At 41.3% G+C, this 18,130-nt stretch overlaps 2 protein-coding genes across 2 annotated transcripts in view; both read right to left on the bottom strand.

Moving 5' to 3' along the window:
• Positions 1 to 159, bottom strand: part of LOC107293731 (retinol dehydrogenase 7-like) — a 19,970-nt gene extending 19,811 nt beyond the window's left edge. Inside the window, exon 1 of the mRNA XM_029285451.1 lies at positions 120 to 159. Coding sequence (XP_029141284.1) covers positions 120 to 159 — 40 coding nt within the window. The remainder of the gene's footprint in view (positions 1 to 119) is intronic.
• Positions 160 to 1,993: 1,834 nt separating this feature from the next.
• Positions 1,994 to 16,992, bottom strand: LOC107293734 (retinol dehydrogenase 7-like). The gene is made up of 4 exons (XM_015822894.2): positions 16,662 to 16,992; positions 10,900 to 11,158; positions 2,849 to 3,006; positions 1,994 to 2,231 (listed from the first exon to the last, which is right to left on the bottom strand). Exons 1-4 carry the CDS (start codon positions 16,975 to 16,977, stop codon positions 2,014 to 2,016), a joined length of 951 nt encoding a protein of 316 aa, XP_015678380.1. The 5' UTR covers positions 16,978 to 16,992; the 3' UTR covers positions 1,994 to 2,013.
• Between the last annotated feature and the right edge of the window lie 1,138 nt (positions 16,993 to 18,130).

Here is an 18,130-nt window from a genome sequence, read left to right as displayed (position 1 = left end):
AGACAGGGGCTTAGGTCCCAAATGTGATGCATGGTGAGCCCTAGTTACAATTTTCCAAAGAAGTTGGTGGGGTAACTCTACCTTTCCCTCAACCACCTACCACCCATCCTCCCATTTACCCTTCCCATCCAAGCGATCCCGTTGATAAAGGGGAGGCATTGTTTCAAGAGGGTCTACTGGAAGAAGGGGAAGGACACTATTGAAGGCAGGAGGACCACACATGGCAACTTATTTTGCCCAATAATCGGCAGACTTGTTTCCTTGGATAATTTCAGATTGGGTCAGGTTGATGTCCTGGACAATGGACAATGGACAGTTCTCAAGGTTTTCTTACCGCTTTGACCAGGTCTTCTAGTAGAGGTTTCATCTTTAAGGTTCTTCCATCCACTCCAGAGAAACCTTGAGCTTTCCAAAGGGCTGTGTGTGTATGTGCGGCCAGGAAGGCAATGTGGCTGTCAGTGTAAATATTGGCTCGTAGACCCTCAGCCATGCGACATGCTTGAACCAAGACCAATAATTCAGCTGCCTGGGCTGAGCAGTGCAAAGGCATTTGTTGCATGCACAGAGGGCCCTTCTCAGTGACAACAGTGAACCCTGTGAACCGTTTTCCATTCCTCATAAAAGAGGACCCATCAATCCAAAATTGCACTTCAGGATATGAAAGGGGTTCTGCTCTGAGATCAGGTCAGATCCCAATGACAACTTCTAATGTAGTTATGCAGTTATGGGGTTCACAGACTTCCTCTGTGGGCACAGGGAGAAGGGTTGCAGGGTTAAGGTGCTCACAGTGAAAAAGAGAAACATTATCCTGTTCCAGGATAAGACTGACATAACGAGAGACACTGTTGGATGTTTCCCAGGCTGGAAGTTTTTGCTCTAGCAAAGTCTGGACTGAATGGGGTGTGTGTATAGCTAGAGGTGCTCCTAATACAATCTTTTGGGCTTCCTGTATCAGGACAGCAGTAGCTACCACCACTCGCAAACAACTAGGCCATCCCTTTGCCACATTATCCAGGCCTTTTGATAAATATGCTACTGGAATTTTCTTGGGGCCCAATTTTTGGAGCAACACCCCAAGGGCACACCCTTTCTGTTCAGTGATGAAGAGTTCAAATCCTCGACTTTGGTCAGGTAAGGCGAGAGCTGATGCTCTCACAAGAGCATCCTTTAGGGCTTGCCATGACTTCTAGTGTTCCCTTGTCCATCCCCAGGCCATGTTTTTCTGAGTTAGTTGATAACGGGGTCTGGCTAATAGAGAGTACAAGGGGATCCAAAGTTTTGCAAAGCCTATGATGCCCAGAAAGGTTCTTAGTTGCTTCTCATTGGTGGGGACTTTGAGAGCGGCTATGGCCTGAAGGCGGGATGAATGAAGGTGCTTTTTTCCCTGTTTGAGGATGTATCCCAAGTATTGGATCCCTATATAAGTATTAAAAAATCAATACTGTGTGGCCCTCAGGGGGAAGAAAATGTTGCCAAAGTCATTCAGAACTGTAAAACTGACTCTAGCCCAAATGGTTTGGCAGACTCATTTAGCCATTGAACTGCTGTCCTGCAGCCTCTGCCTGGCCTATGCTTTCTTCCTTGCTAAGCTCAAAGACTATCTCACCACACCCCACTTGGCTTCTGGGCAAAAGGACTAGCTTTCTCAGGTGGTTCCTGGCCTTGTTGATGATGTAACAGTCTGGAATATTATTGCAAAAGGTAGCTCCCTTCCCAGAATCAAATGGGCCATTTAGGCCATCTATTCCAACTCCTGCACTCTGTCCAGAAATCCAAATGAAAGCACATAGATACAGTAGATGTTCCTTGTTTTAAGTGGAATAAACAAAGAAACATTTTTTTTGCAAATCTTTCCTTTACTACAAAGCTTGAAGACTTTTTAATTCTTAAACAATGGGGCTGTAAATATGGATTGTTCTTGCATTGGTGAAATGATCTTACCAGTTTTCACTACAACCGAAACTAGTTTGTTTGCTCATTTGGACAACTGTAATATATTTTCTGTAATGGAATCTAGACTGCTTGTGCTGGCTTTGGAAGAAAAATCCTCAATATGTAATCTGCTATTACAGTTGGCAAATAAGAGACAGGCAGGAGGAAGAATTTTGCATCCCAGCCAGCAGAGTAACGGGTACGAGGATAGCAAGACGTCAAAGCATGTTCTATGCAATTGGTGACCAAGCAGAAGTTCTTGCTGCTAGTCTTCACGATATAGCAGATATGTTTGTGATCTAAGAAATATGAAGCAAAAATCAGTCAGTGAATTATCTTTCTATAGTAGTTTCTATGCTATATTTTATATAAAAAATATGAGTATTCCAACTCTCTATTCTGGGAGAAAGGTATAGTGGGAGATAAGGTGTCAAGTACCCTTGTTGCGTGTGAACAATGAAGAGCAATATAAAAGGTTCTCTTCAGTTCTCAGCCCAAAGAGCTAATTGAAAATGTGATGCTTCAAAAGTGGAATGGCTTTGGGATTGGTAGGGACTCTCCACTCAAAGCCAGGGCCTGTCAGGAGGTGAACTGAGATAGTCACTTCAAGCAGAATGAATTAAGCCTTTTGAAAGTGTCATTGTTGACAAGCCATTCAGTGGTTATTTATTGCGTTATTTTATTTGTAATACCCCAAGATGGAGAAACATGGGGTTTTCTATCTGATGTGGGAAAATAACTTGACTAGTTAGCATCTTCACTCCAAATGAGAACATGAAGGGCAACTGTTGCTGGTTTACTTCAAGTAGCCAAATGTCTTTTGTTGGCTTTGGTTACCTTTATGATTCCTGCCCCTGCTGGTTCTCGATAACTCATACACAGACAAAAGTCTTTCTAGAGTTCCCCTTTTACTCACAAGCATCCAGGTATGGCTGTCCATAATATTCTTTGACGTGTGGAGGCATTCGGCTGAACACACCCTCTAAGTGCTGTTCTGCGTTATTGAGCATATTTGTGGCAAAGCCCCCAGGCTCAATGATGCTGACTCTGATTCCGAAAGGAGAAAGCTCTCGCCTGTATTGGAATAAAAGGATTACCTTTGCATAAAGAGAGCCAGAAGGGTGGAGGGATTAAGGTCTTGGACTAGGAACTGAGCTTTTACTCTACTCTAGATACAAACACTCCTTGGGTGACTGGGTTTGCTGGGTTTGCTTACTTCCTCTAGTCTAAGACAACCCAATTCACACGGTTATTGTGGTGGAAGAAATAGGAGGTTGAAGCAATATGTAGTCTGCTTTGAGCTGCATTGTGGGTATTTCAGAGTCTTTTTGTTTTTGTGCATGTAAAAATTTGCAGCAGTTATCACATAAAAAACAATGTTCCACAACTCTTTTCTAATTTTCTATCTAGTTCTGGTTTCAATTGAATATTGATGTTTAAAATTCGTTGTATCTTTGTGTTTTTAAAACCAAAATTTTCGGGGTTTTTTCCAAGTCCACCAGGCATGATAAAGTGACTCTTTGTTTTGTCCACATTTCCAACATAGATTTGAAGGACCTTTAGACATATTTTCTGGAGTCATATGCTAACATTAAATCATATAATAAAAGTATAAAAATTTCTATTAAATGATAACCTAATGTGAATTTCAGTCCTTCCCACTATTGCATCAATTATATGCAAAGTTCATAGCCCATTTTATCATACATTCTTTCAATCTGTTCTTCCTTTTCAGATTTCAAGAAAATTATCTACATTTTAGCCATTACATGTTCATTTGGTATAATGGTTAAAGTAACAGGCTAAAAATGGTGAGATTCTGAGTTCTAGTCCTCCGATAGGCATGAAAGCCAGTATCTGTCTTGTCCCAACTCGCTTCACATTATTGTTCTTGTGTGTTCAGTGTCCTATTATTTACCATAAATCTTCTTACCTGTGCATATACAACTGCCTGAACATTTTGAGAGTTTCAGGACTGCAACCTGCAGGCCAAATTTCTATCTCAAAGATGTGCCCACTAATTGTAGACCAGAAGGACTAAGTGCCCTGCTGCTTCATATGTAATGCTAAACAACATTTGCTGCTAAACAAGAAAAATAGCTCACGAATGAAGGCAAATATATGTGTCCCAGGATAATGTTACAGGATCCAATCTTGGTCAGTGACCGGAACCAGAGTGTTTGATTTCTGAGCTTTGGGATTCATGCTGGAGCCCATCCTCAGGGAACTTCTCTCTAGTAGAGTGTATGCTTTGGGGTGTTCTGTGTGTGGTATTTGTATGGTGCTTGTTGTATGTTATTTTTTATATATTGATTGGGATGTTGATGGCTCGCTATTAAATTGTTGGCTGTTGTTTGCTTGTACTGTCAAGTCCTCGACTCTTAAGTACTTGATAAGCTGGTGGTAAATCAGAGACTGAAAATAATGTACCTGGATTTAATAATATATCTAGATTTTAGTAAGGCAACCTATTTATTGCTAAGCTAGAAAAATGTAGGCTAGACAGCATCACCACCAGGTGGATTTGTAACTGGCTGACAAACTGTACTCAACAAGTAGTTCTTAATGGTACTAAATCTACATGCAGGGAAGTAAGCAGTGGAGTACCATAAGGTTCCATTTTAGTCTCAGTACTCTTTAATATCTTCATAAATGATTTAGAATAGAAGGAGAACTCATCAAATTTGCAGATGACACTAAGCTGCCAGGAGTACCCAAACACCCGAAGAAAAGCTCAGGATCCAAAAAGATCTTGATAGACTTAAACAATGGGCCCTATCCAACAAAATGAAAGTTAATGTGGAGAAAAGCAAGGTTTTACACTCAGGCAGGAAAAACCAAAGATACAAGTACAGATTAGGTGAAACCTGGCTCAAAAACAGTATGTCATGGTTCCAATAGATGGGACCAGTAAAAGCAGTACTCCAATGCAAGAGTTTTCCTTAAAGAACATGTTAATTGGCTATAAAGTATCAGCACAATCAAAAGTGAAACCAAGTCTGGAGTTCCCTCCCAAGCATTACAATGTTACAAAGTTGAACTTTCCACCCCAGGACTATGTAATTATCCATGTTCCCCAATAGAATACTTTGGTGGGCTTTCTAACGGAAGGCTCATCCTGCCAAAAGTCAGGCAGCTATGACCTTGGTTCCCACAGGATAAATTATTGTTTAGTCTAACCTTTAAACCACTCATCCCCCTCCCAGTACTGTGGCAACCAAAAACGAAGAAAAAATGGCTTCAGCCAAGATCATGGCAGTGTTGACAGTTGGATCCCCTAGAGAGAGAACAAATCCTGCAGATGAAGAAAAGTTAGAGTTAGGAATCTTCCCGAGGCTTATGAGGGTGTTTATCAAAAAATCTACATATTAGCCTATCTGCCTTGATGTCAGTACTTTTTACCCAAGTAGCTTCTGATAGTGGGTATCCCTTCCACTGTACTAAATACTGTAATTTTCCTTTGTACAACCTATAATCAAGAATTCATTTTATTTCATAATGGGTCTCTCCCTCTACCAACAGGAGACCAGGTGCTTTTTGGGGAACAGGTCTTAAGGAGGACTCCCTGACAGGTTTTAGTAAACTGCAGTGTAAAACAGGGTGGACTTTTCCCAAGAGTTTTAATTCTACCGTAACAGAGTTTATAATTCGAACTATGGGGAAGGAACTGAGGAATTTTGGTACTAATTTTTTACTTGGCAATTTGAGTCTTAAATACTTTGTAGAGTGATAGACTTTCTCCCCCACGTGAACTGGCTTCTGAGGAGCCCATTTCTTGTCTGCCTGCTCTTTGTAAATTTTTGAGGCTTTCACTAAAGCTTGTTTTGCATTGTCCCAAACAGTTTTCAAGGAGGTCATCCACTGATCTAGGATTTGAGAGATGGGAGGCTCCTGCGGGTACTCAGGCATAGGAATGAATTCTCGACCAGTAGCTATTTTAAAAGGAGTAAGTCCAGTGCTGCTATGCACGGTGTTATTATAAGCTACTTCAGCAAAAGGGAGGAGGTCAGCCTAGGTCTGTTGGTAATCAACATAGTATCTAATGTATTGTTCCACCATTGAGTTCGCTTTCTTAGCCGCTCCATTTGTATTCAGATGAAAAGCTGATAATAGTCCTTGTGTGGATCCAATCAGCTTAAGGAAGTCCCTCCAAAATTTTGCAGTAAATTGAACTCCACTATCCGAAATAATCTGTTTTGGTTCTCTGTGAAGACAGTATATATGCTTAAGGAACAGTTTGGCTAACTTCTTTGCAGAGGGGAGACCGGAACAGGCTATGAAGTGAGCCTTCTTTGAAAAAAGGTTGATGACAGTCCATATTACCATATTTCCCCTACTTTCTGGTAATTCCACAATAAAATCCATGGCAATCTCCTCCCAGGGTTGGGAGGGGTCTGCTACTTGCTGCAATAATCTAGGAGGCTTACCAGGGCATTTTTTTCATAGCTGCACAAGTTGCACAGCTCTTTACATAACTTTCAACATCCTTTTTGATACAAAAATCAGATAAAAGTTAAAAACAGGATCTGGAGGCATATAAGTCAAAACTTGTTGATAAATGTCTTAAAGGATTAGAGTTATAACTAGCAATGTATTAATTTGAATTTGGTATAATAACCAAGGGAAACAGAGAGGAAAATTTTGATGATGTAAACTGACATATGAATGGAAAAACTGTTATTGGACTATGTATTACCCAACCACCATGTTGCTTCCTTAATACCTGAAGCTTTGTAAAAATGGAAAAATAATAAAACTTGTTATAAAAAAAAAGAAAAGAAAAATCCAACTAGATCACACAGGAACTGGTTGCCCAAGTCACATCCCCCACACAGGAGGAAGCCGGGACTAAGGCTGGATCCACCCCCACTCTACCCTCTTTCAACAGCGACGACGAAGGAGAGAACGACCCGATGGTGAGTCGACATATCCCACCTTTTTCACTGCCTGCCAAATTAATAATCCCTAAGTCGGAAGCACAGGTAGATTTAAAAGTACTAGTTGATTCTGGATGCTCCCAATGCATCATTAGCTTGCTGTTTGCCATGAAATTGAGTATACGAGCAAAACTGCTCTCCAAGCCTGTGAGGTTTGAGCAAGCCGATGGCTCCGTGATGGGAGGGACTCTTGTCACGCAATTAACTGAGCCCCTACACCTAGAAATAGGTGAGCACTAGGAGTTTATTCGCTTCCTGGTGGCTCCAAAAATGACTGAGGCGGTGATCCTAGGGCTAGCCTGGTTGGATAAATGGTAGGAGAAAGGAATGAGAACTGTCAGACTACCAATAGGGCCTAACCCCCCCACTGATTCAACAGATGTTGCGGGACACTTTAGGCCACCTAATGAGCGAGCGCATATGGCTGCTTCACCGCCACCAGGCGAACCACTCATCCCCAGCGAATACCAAGACTTAGTGGAGGCATTTAATGAAAAAGAATGCGATGCCCTGCCCCCTCACAGACCCAATGACTGCTCTATCGAATTGGTGCCAGGAGCCAAACTCCCACGACCGAGAATGTACGTTTTGTCCCCCCTTGAAATGGAGGAGATGCAGCGATATGTGAACAAAAACCTAGCGAGGGGGTTTATTGAACGGGCCAAATCTACCGTGGGAGCCCCTGTGTTATTTAAAGAAAAAAAAAGATGGGTCTCTTCATCTTTGTTTGGATTACACCCTCCCCCTCCTGAAAGACTTACTAACCCATCTAGCTAAGGAGAGCATCTTCACTAAATTAGACCTGAGAGAGGCATACTACTGGGTGAGAATAAAGGAGGGAGACGAGTGGAAAACTGCCTTCAACTGTCCTATGGGGAGCTATCAGTTCAAAGTCATGCCATTTGGACTACAGGGGGCCCCAGCCATATTCATGCAGTTAATTAATGAGGTCCTACATGATCACTTATACAAAGGGGTTCTGGTGTACCTTAATGACATCCTGATATACAGCACAAATGCGGCTGATCATATAAAGCTAGTGAGAGAAGCATTAAAGAAAATAAAACAAGAGCTCCTCACCAACTGATGGTTCAAAGATAATCAAACCTCCCTAACATGCAGGGATGGGTTGGCTTACAAAGGGGAGAAACTATATTTGCCTGAAGCCCTCTGTCTTAATGCTTTCAAACACAGCCATGATGTAAAACAGGCTGGACACTTTGGATTTCTAAAAACTCTACATCTCATCCGCTGGCAATTTTGGTGGCCAGGGCTGAAATGGGATGTGGAAAACTATGTAAAGAGATGTGCTGTATGTGCCATCATGAAAAGAATCCCAGGGAAAACCCCTGGGTTACTGCAGCCAGTGGCAGACCCTTCTCAACCATGGGAAGAAATAGCTATGGACTTTATAGTAGACCTATCTGAAAGTAGGGGAAATACTGTCATCTGGACTATGATAGACCTGTTTTTGAAGCAGGCTCATTTCATTGCCTGCAAAGGACTCCCATCTGCCCAACGATTGCCTAAATTGTTTTTGGAACATATCTATCAACTGCATGGCGCCCCTAAGCGAATAATTTCAGACAGGAGGGTACAGTTCACAGTGAAGTTTTGGAGGGGTTTCCTTAAATTAATTGGATTATCTCAAGGCCTATCATCTGCTTTTCATCCATCTACCAATAGGGCTGCAGAATCCGCCAACTAGATGGTGGAAAAATATCTCAGATGTTATGTTTCATACCAACAAACAAACTGGACCGACCTCCTCCCTTTCGCAGAGGTGGAGTACAATAATTCTGTGCACAGCAGCACCGGCTACATGCCTTTCAGAGTAGCCACAGGAAAAGAGTTCAGTCCAATGCCTGAATACCCTCAGGTGCCATCCGCTTCCCAGACACTTGACCAATGGGTGAGGGGATGGGAAGAAGTTTGGAGAAACATGAAAACTGCTTTAAAAAAGACTTTTGAAACGTATAAAAAGCAGGCTGATAAAAAAGGGCTCCCCAAAGAACATTCCAAGTTGGGGAAAAGGTTTATCTGTTGACTAAATATTTACGCCTCAAATTACCCAGTAAGAAGTTAGCACCAAAATTCTTGGGGCCTTTTCCTATCGTAAGGATCATCAATCCGGTCACCATAGAACTAAAACTCCCTAGACTTTTAGGGAGAATTCACTCTGTCTTCCATTGCAGCTTGTTGAAACCTTGTCGGGGCTCCACTTTAAGACCTCCCCCTAAGAAAGCATCTGGGCCCCTCGTAGTTGCGGGACAGACCCACTATGAAGTGAAACGTATTCTTGACTCTAGAATTTTTAAAGGGAAATTGCAGTACCTAGTACAATGGAAGGGATACCCGTTGCCTGAAGCCACTTGGGTGAAATCCAGCGAGGTGAAAGCTGACAGACTCATCAAAAGGTTTTATGAGAAACACCCCAACAAACCAAAAAATAGTCCCTAACATATGCTTTTGTTTACATTACAGGATCTGTCCTTTTTGTAAGGGGGGCTGGATGTCAACACTGCTAACATCGGATGTTCTTGCTTTGACAATATACAAAGATGCAGACATTTTCTATTTAACCTATGTATTACTTGTAGAGTTAGAATTAGATGGTGCTGGAGGGGAGGGGGAAGAATGTGCATGGGGATAAGTAGCCATAACAATATCTCAGTAGAGTATTCTTCAAGATTGTTTGTAATAAGAGAAGATAAGAAATGGCGGGTTATGGAACAGGAGGAAAAGTTCGCACTTCAAACTAATTGGAGAATGTGATTAATAACTGTTAAATGGAGGAGTGAATTATACTTCGATACTATGTGTTTAGGGGAGGAGAATTCAGATTTTGGCTTTGCCTATGTACGTGCCAAAGCTATGTTGCTCAATTAAAGATTCTTTAAGGTAAACAATGCCTCAAAGTTCTTTGAAGAGTTTCATCTTTCAGAACCATGACACTAACCTTAAAACCACTGATCTTCCCCTTCCAGTACTGTGGCAACCAAAAACAAAGAAAAAATGGCTTCATCCAAGATCATTGCAGTGCTGATACAGTATCTGTGAGAGGGACCTTGGAGTCCTAGTGGATGATCACTTAAATATGAACCAGCAGTGTGTGGCAGCAGCCAAAAAAGCTAATACAATCTTTGGTTGTATAAACAGAAGCATAGAATCAAAATCACGTGAGGTATTAGTACCACTTTATAAAACATTAGTAAGACTACACATGGAATACTGCATCCAATTTTGGTCATTACATTACAAAAAAGATGATGAGAGTGGAAAAAGTGCAGAGAAAAGCAACTAACCTGATTAAAGGCCTGTAGACTAAAACATATGAAGAATGGTTGCAGGAACTGGGTATGGCTAGTTTGGAGAAAAGAAGAACTGGAGTGACATGATAATAGTATTTCAGTATTTGAAGGACTGCCACAAAGAAGAGGGGGTCAACTTATTTTCCAAAGCACCAGAGGGCAGGACAAGAAACAATGGATGGAAACTAATCAAGGAGAGAAGCAACCTGGAATTAAGGAGAAACTTCCTAACAGTGAGAATAATTCACCAGTGGAACAACTTGACTTCAGAAGTTGAGGGTGCTTCATCACTGGAGGTTTTTAAGAAGAGACTGGACAGCCACTTGTCTAAAATTGGTATAGGGCAGTGGTGGCAAACCTTTTAGAGATCGAGTGCCCAAACTGCAACCCAAAGCTCACATGTATTGCCGGGTGCCAGATGGGCATGGCCTGCTGGGTGGGCATGGCCTGCTGGGTGGGTGTGGCCCACTGGGTGGGCATGGCTACGGTGGTCATAGCAGACTGGATGAACGTGGCCAGGATGGGAGTGGCCAGCTCGATGTTGCTCCTGGGGAGGGATGCCTGTGGGGGCATATAAATACCACACAGAGAACAGAGAGAAGTTCCCTGAGGATGGGCTCCAGCACAAGTCCAAAAGCTTGGAAGACAAAACCTCTGGTCCTGGTGACCAACCCAGATTGGATTCTGAAAGAAGAAAAGCTATTAGGTTTACATTTTACCTCAGAGTGTCTGAGAAGGCTTCCACAGCAAACTTGGAGAGGCAATACCCACCTCCGGGGTATGCCAGTCTTCCCACCACACTAGACAAGTTGATCACTCTCCCTCTGGCTCTCCTCACCAGGGGTAGCATATGAAGCGTCACATCAATCAGCCCAAGTAAGTTGACTTCCAGCACCTTGGCAAAGTCTTCCTTCTTCAGCCACTCATTGGGAGCAACCGGATAATTAATGGCTGCGTTGTTTACTAACCCCCAAAGTCCTGTGAGGGGAAAAAAATGGGATTCAGGAAGATCTTCATGATTCTGTCTTGGAATAATCTTATCTGGAATCCCAGTTCCTTCAGTTCTGCTTTTTATGTCACTCATAACTCCCAAAGATAAAATTCCCAAACCCACTCATAGGGTTGTTGTTGAGGGGAAAATAGGAGGAGGAAGAAGTATAGGTAGTCCTTGACCTATGACGACAATTGAGCTGAAAACTTCTGTTGCTAAGTGAGACATTTGTTAAATGAGTTTTGCCCCATTTTACCACCTTTCTTGCTACAATTGTTAAGCAAATCACTGCAGTTATTAAATTAGTAACATGTGAATAAGATAAAATAAAATAAGATAACCTTTATTATCACTTTTTCTTTGTACATACTGGCACATATTAAAATGAAATTCTGATGCCCAAAAGAATGTACGTATGTATATACATACTGTACATACATACTTACATACATACATACAAGGAAGTGAACTTCCAATAATCTTTTCTGCCGTTCTCACCACTCTCTGCATAGCCTTCCTGTGCAAACCGAACAGTAATACAATATACAACAGTAATACAATCCAAGGACAGGAGAAAGAAAATGTTCTCTTCTCATATGGCACAGAAAGCAACCAAGCTATCCTACCCATTTTCTGCACACTAGAAACTTAATAGTGCTAACTACCCCCACAAAGGTGTCTGCCTTTTCTAAAAACAACAATGATCTCTTTGTTTTCCCTACATTTAGAACCAAGCTCTTCATATTACACCAGTCCACCAAACCCTCTACCTCCTCCCTGTAAGCACCTTCATTGTCATCATGAATAAGTCCAATTGACAATGGGATGATTGAACACGGCTGCCTAGCCATGCCCATTTCACCACAGACCCCTGCAACACTGACCCATTTAACTACGTTTCCCTTTAACTACTTGCCCAGGCAAGGACCAGTCAAATCTCTGTAGCATCTTCTCTTGTGAGCAAGGAATGGTGCAGCAGAAAGAGAAAACATTCCCCAATCAGCAGCAATATCCTGTATTGGTTTTCCCAGCTAGCCAGCCACATTCTGCACAGGTGCTCGCTGGCAGGAGGGAAATTCATCAGGCAAACCATGGCCCTATGCACTTTCAGCTTCTCCCGGTAGCTGATTGTCTGCCAGGACAGGTGGCTATTTGCTCTGTACAGCCAATTGGCTGGGAAGAAATTGTCCCTCTGTGAATCAATCGCCCAGGAGGAAGGGATGGGGGACTAGTGGCAAAGTTTAGTTCCCCACTAGTGGTGAGGGGAAAATGCCAGCAGAGGGTCAACCAATGATAAATACCCATGATGGGTTGCTGTGGTGGGGGCCCTGCAATGAAGCGGGCATGGCCAGGTAGCCACGCTCAATTGTTCTAGACCTCTACTATTGGTTTTCCTCTTGACTTGGCTTGTCAGAAGGTTACAAAAGGTGATCATCTGAACGTGGGACTGCAACTGTCATAAATATGAGTCCTGTGCCAAGAGTTTGAATTTTGATCTCGTTACCAAGAGTTGTAAGTGTGAAAAATGGTCATAAGTCACTTTTTTCAGTCCCATTGTAACATTGAACATTTATTAGATCAATTGTTGTAAAGTTGACAACTACGGTAGCTGTATTATTTGTGTTTGCTGCTTTGAGTTACTTATAAAATAATAAAAGTAAAAGTAAAGGTTTCCCCTGTCCAGTCATATTCAACTCTAGGGGGCGGTGTTCATCTGTTTCTTAGCTGAGGGAGCCAGCATTGTCCAAATCTACTTCCATGGTCATGTAGCCAGCATGACTATATGCCGAGGCACAGAGAACGCTGTTACCTTCCCATCAAAGTGGTAGCTAACTAAAAATAGACATAACTTTAGTAAACTTTCTGTTTCCATGGCATTCATTTTCGTCTGATAATTATATGTCCTGATTTTGGACAGGGAGAAAAGAAGAAGCATAGAGAACTTGCTTTGGAAATGTAGGACTTGATTTGGACTTAAAGCTACAGTGCAGTATACTGCAATATGTTACTGTAATACTGTATACCAGTGGTGGCGAACCTATGGCACGGGTGCCAGAGGCGGCACTCAGAGCCCTCTCTGTGGGCACACGTGCCGTCGCCCCAGTCCTAGGCCTTCAGCTGGGTTTTATAAAACCTTTTTGCTTTAGGCCTCCGCCGCCGTAAAAAAAAAGGTTCAATCAATCAGTCAATTTCAACTTCTAGCAGGAAAAAAAAGATCTTGCAAAGTTGGAATTGATTGAACTTTTTAGTCCCACACAGTCTGCCGTTATCGCTGCAGCCATGCCCACCTAATGGGCCACACCTACCCAACTGGCCACACCCAGCCAATGGGCCACACCCACCCGGCACTCGACGATGCATAAGTGGGTTTTGGGTTGCAGTTTAGGCACTCGGTCTCTAAAAGGTTCGCCATCACTGCTGTATACTGTATATTACAATTGGTTACAGGCACAAAACTTTATTAAAGACATAAATATAATATATTATAGAGCCAGTTAATTGGCCATCTGAATTGTTGGCTATGGCAATTTAATATGTTTTAATTAAAAATGAGTCAAATATATTTAAGGATTATATTAAAAACTAAGAGTCTGTGATAATTTGCTGACAGTATATTTATTTTATTCTGAAACCTACTCAGCACTGATAGTAAAGTATATGTAATCTGTAAAAGTTAACTAGTAATTAGTAATTTAGGACCTGTTCTCAACAGAGGCTTAAAAGAATTATGGAAGAAAAATAATATCCCCCCCAATATCAGCTTTAGATTTTTTTTTCTTCATTACGTATCCATTTCCACAAAGGTAAGATATATTTTAAGGATTACATTAAAAACAGAGAGCCTGTGATAATTTGCTGACAGTTTATTAGTTTTATTCTGAAACTTACTCAACACTGATAGTAATATATTTAGAACTGTTCTCATCAAAGGTTTCAATGAATTATGGGAAAAAGTTACATTACTTCCCCCCCCCCCAACATCAGCTTTTTTTTCCCATTACGTATCCATTTTCCCAAAGGTTCTGTATTTCTTTAGGCAGCAGATATCTTATATTTAGACTCTTTAAGAAGAAAAAGAGAAATCTGCATAAAATAGCCCCTCCCCTTTCGTTTCTGTAATGACTTCCCTATTCACTTCAGATCACTGCTTTAGAGTTGATAGTCATTGGCTCTGCTTTTCTCTTCCCTGTTCCTGAATAATGAATGAAAAGGTGTAAGAGAATCCACAGATCCTAATTAATAAGTTCAGTGCTGAACATTTGCCATCAATCAGTTCAGTGAGAAGGAATAGCCCTCTGGGTCAAAATCTGATTTCTCCTAAAGTGGGCACAATAATCCCTTCGCCTCATAGCTCTGTTTTTAATACAGCTGTTAGATCATGCACACTTTAAATTCCATGGAATGCTTCATTTGCAAATGTGTCAAATCAAACTGCTGTAAAGATTTAATGGAGCCCTTTATTTCTTTTTTAGTTGCACTTTTCGATTGCCAGTCCCATATCGTGGCCATTTAGCTTTAAAATGTCTGTTTTTTGTTTTCATGTCATTTGTTTAACAGAATAACAGAGTTAGAAGGGACCCTAAAGGTCTTCTAGTCCAGCCCCTGATCCAGTGGGAGACCCTATACCATTTCAGACAAACTGTTGTCAAATTGCTTCTTAGAAACCTCCAGTGATGGTGCAACCACAACTTCTGAAGGCAAGCCATTCTACTGATTAATTGTTCTAACTTTCAAGAAATTTCTCCTTATTGGTTAGTTTTCTCCTTGATCACTTTCCATCCATTGCTTCTTGTTCTGCCTTCAGGTGCTGCTCTGCATACAATGAGCCAGCATGATGCAATGGTTAGAATGCAATGTTGCATTCTACTGACTGCTAGGGGTACGATGGTTACTGGCTCAAGGTTGACTCAGCTTTCCATCTTTCCAAGGTCGATAAAATGAGGACCCAGATAGTTGGGGGCAATATGCTGACTCTGTAAACCGCTTAGAGAGGGCTATAAAGCACTGTGACGTGGCATATAAGTGCTGTGCTATTGCTATCTTGCAATAGCAAGATTTAATCTATATTTCATAAGATAAATTAAAAATAGGAGATATAAGTTTGATCCACTTTAGAACCTGCTGTTCCTGTTCTTTTCCTTTTATGGTTTGTTTCCTCTAATATCATGATCAAATCACATGTAATTTAATTAATATGTATTGGACCTTTTCATTTTAAATTATTGTATGGATCATACAATCTTTTAGTGTAAATCATTGCATGGGGGCACAAAAGAGATTCAACCTGTTCCCTAGCTCCTTTATTTCCATGATGCTAAGGGCATGTCCATTCTGTGTTGGCTCCTGGGCATTGACTTCCAAGATTATTTTAGCTTGGCAGCAAGAGAGATGGGATGCATGATTTCTGCATCTGCCTGGTAATGCATTTTCACAAATGGGTGCCCTTCAGATTTTCCACTGATTCTGCTGATATTTCATGCGGCTATACTTTTTTATTGTTCCTATTATTTTTATGCCCCCTGAGAAGATGAAGAGAGGACAAGTCTCATGCAGCTGCAATTTTATGACCATTTATGCAAGGCATTGTGGTGATTTAGATCCTCCTTGAGTATATGGTTTTGATGTACAAGGGTCTGTAAGGATGATTGTTATTACTATGGACATGCCAATACAACTGCCCAATTCTGGAAAGTTTCTTTAGCACAGTTGTCTATTGCCTTCCCTGGCAACTTCCAGTTCCTGTCACCACCTCTATTCCCCTTGCGGGATTAGTTGGAGACAGAACTTGCTCATTATCAGTCATCTATATTATCTATTTAAACTATATTATCCAGCATTCCCTTCAAGAATATTGCTGAGCTAATTCTGAATGTGAGTTTAACAAATTCTGTTTATGGATTCTGTATATCTTATCTAAAGTCCTAAACTCTTAAGTACCACATTCTATATCCTGTAAATATTTGAGAAGCATTAAAAAGAATTTGACTCCCTCAAGCCTTTTTTTTTTTTTGTCTCTGTGTGCTGAACCCACAGAAATGCAAGGACATTTCTTTCATAAGAGAGTTATTTCTATATCTCTTCTTATTGACCAAATGATGAGGAAAAAAACCCTCTATGCAGTGGTGGGATTCAGCCAGTTTGCACCAGTTTGGCAGAACCGGTAGCTAATTTTTTGTTGCCCGGGCCCAGAATGGACTTCCGGAAGCGGCATCCACACAGAGAACCGGTTGTTCACGTATTTGAATCCCACCACTGCCTCTATGTATAAAATCAACTTAAGAAACAAACTAAACAAGTACATAATTAACGAATCAAGAGTTTGGTTTAAATGTGCACTTGACTAATTAATGAAATTAATAATGCATAATGAGAAAATGTACTATGTCTCCTAGAGAGGTAAAACCTGATAGCTTGAAAGAAGCCCATTTTTTTTTTTTGCACTGCTTCCGCATAAAAATACCACATAGGATAATAAACAGAGTCCATCACCTTTTTTCCCCACGCAGGTTTTCACCCACTCAGTTGCTGCTGCAACATTCTCAGTACTGATGACATCCAGCAGAGTGGTTTTTAGCCGGTCCGATGTGACCTTTTCCAGCTGTTCTGCCGCTTCTGAAGTGAGACAAGAGGCCAACACCCGCAGACCCTGAGCATCCAGCTGCCTGGCCAGCTGGTTCCCAAAGCCAGAATCACAGCCTGTGATGAAGACATATTTTTCCGTCAGGTTCTCCACCATTTGTCTTTCCAGGTACCAACGGCAAAGGAGGAAAAGGACAGCCACCAGGACAGGCAGAAAGAGCCACATAGCTGAAACCTGCCTGGAAGAATGAGAGAGAATGGAGAAACTAGCTGTCCTTAAATCCAGGTACAGGTACCGATCCTGTTCCAGAGCTGAAGATCAGCTAAGATGATTAAGATCAGAACAACTGCATGTTGCAAGGCATCATGACGTTCAGAGTAGATACACCCATTATCCATTTTCTGATTTACCATTGTACAGAGGCAGGACCTGGTTTCCAGTGTGATTAGATTTAGAGGATACCTGCCCCCCTTCCCCTTTGAGCAACAGTCAAAAAACCACACAGCATATTTCCTCAGAGAGGTAATTCTGTTCTCCTTGGAAAATATTATGGGGTGTTTTGTGCAACAATCCACCTTAGAGTGAGTTACAATGGAACAGTCAGCAAGGGATGTTGGTGTTTCTTTCTTGTAGAACCATAATATTTGCACATCCCAAAGTGGCTTAGTCACTTTATATATATATTAAAAACTAAAATGCAAGTAAGAATTATTTACATATGCTGTTGCAAATAACAGAATAACCATCTAATATTCACTTTTGTAGTCATGGTAACCAATTGATTGATTCCATTAAATTAGTTCAGTGAGCTACCATATCAGTACAGCACAGATACAGGTCAAATAAAGTAACCTATCCTGTTCCAGAGTACAACATGACATAATATTTCATCAGCTCAGATTTATCTCAAGATTATTGGTTGCTTAGTCTTAGAACATTGCGATATCTTCATTGCCCAATTTTTTAGCCACTAGCAATCTTTCTTCTGTGAAGGATTCCAAATGAAATCAGCAATAAAAGAGCACCAAATCTAAATTAATATTTAAATGTGTGCTGTTCATATGTTTACATATTAGTGTGCTAAATGCTGATGATTTATAAACCTGTACAACATTATTTACAATTTACTCTTAAATCATTTCTTTCATCTGAAGGTCTTTGTCAATACAGTAAGTGGGTAATCTGAGGTACAGAACCGATGGGAAATTGTTCAACCTGCGCAGACTCCAGGCTGTCACCAAGGTAAAGGAGACTGTGCTACGAGATCTTCTCTTTGCTGATGACTGTGCCCTTAATGCAGGATCGGAGCAGGAAATGCAAGCCAGCATGGACAAATTTGCAGCCGCTTGTGACAACTTTGGCCTCTTCATCAACACGA

The sequence above is a fragment of the Protobothrops mucrosquamatus genome, unplaced genomic scaffold, assembly GCF_001527695.2.
Source record: "Protobothrops mucrosquamatus isolate PMUCROS unplaced genomic scaffold, P.Mucros_1.0 scaffold1725, whole genome shotgun sequence".
Taxonomy (NCBI): Eukaryota; Metazoa; Chordata; class Lepidosauria; order Squamata; family Viperidae; genus Protobothrops; species Protobothrops mucrosquamatus.
This window is presented reverse-complemented; position numbering and strand designations above follow the sequence as displayed.

Coding starts and splice junctions, on each gene's coding strand:
- LOC107293734 (XM_015822894.2), bottom strand. CDS start 16,977: ATGTGGCTCTTTCTGCCTGTCCTGGTGGCTGTCCTTTTCCTCCTTTGC. Junction 11,159..16,661: donor AACCTGCGTGGGGAAAAAAG/GTGATGGACTCT, acceptor TTCCCCTCACAG/GACTTTGGGGGTTAGTAAAC. Junction 2,232..2,848: donor ACAGCCATACCTGGATGCTT/GTGAGTAAAAGG, acceptor CATATTTCTTAG/ATCACAAACATATCTGCTAT.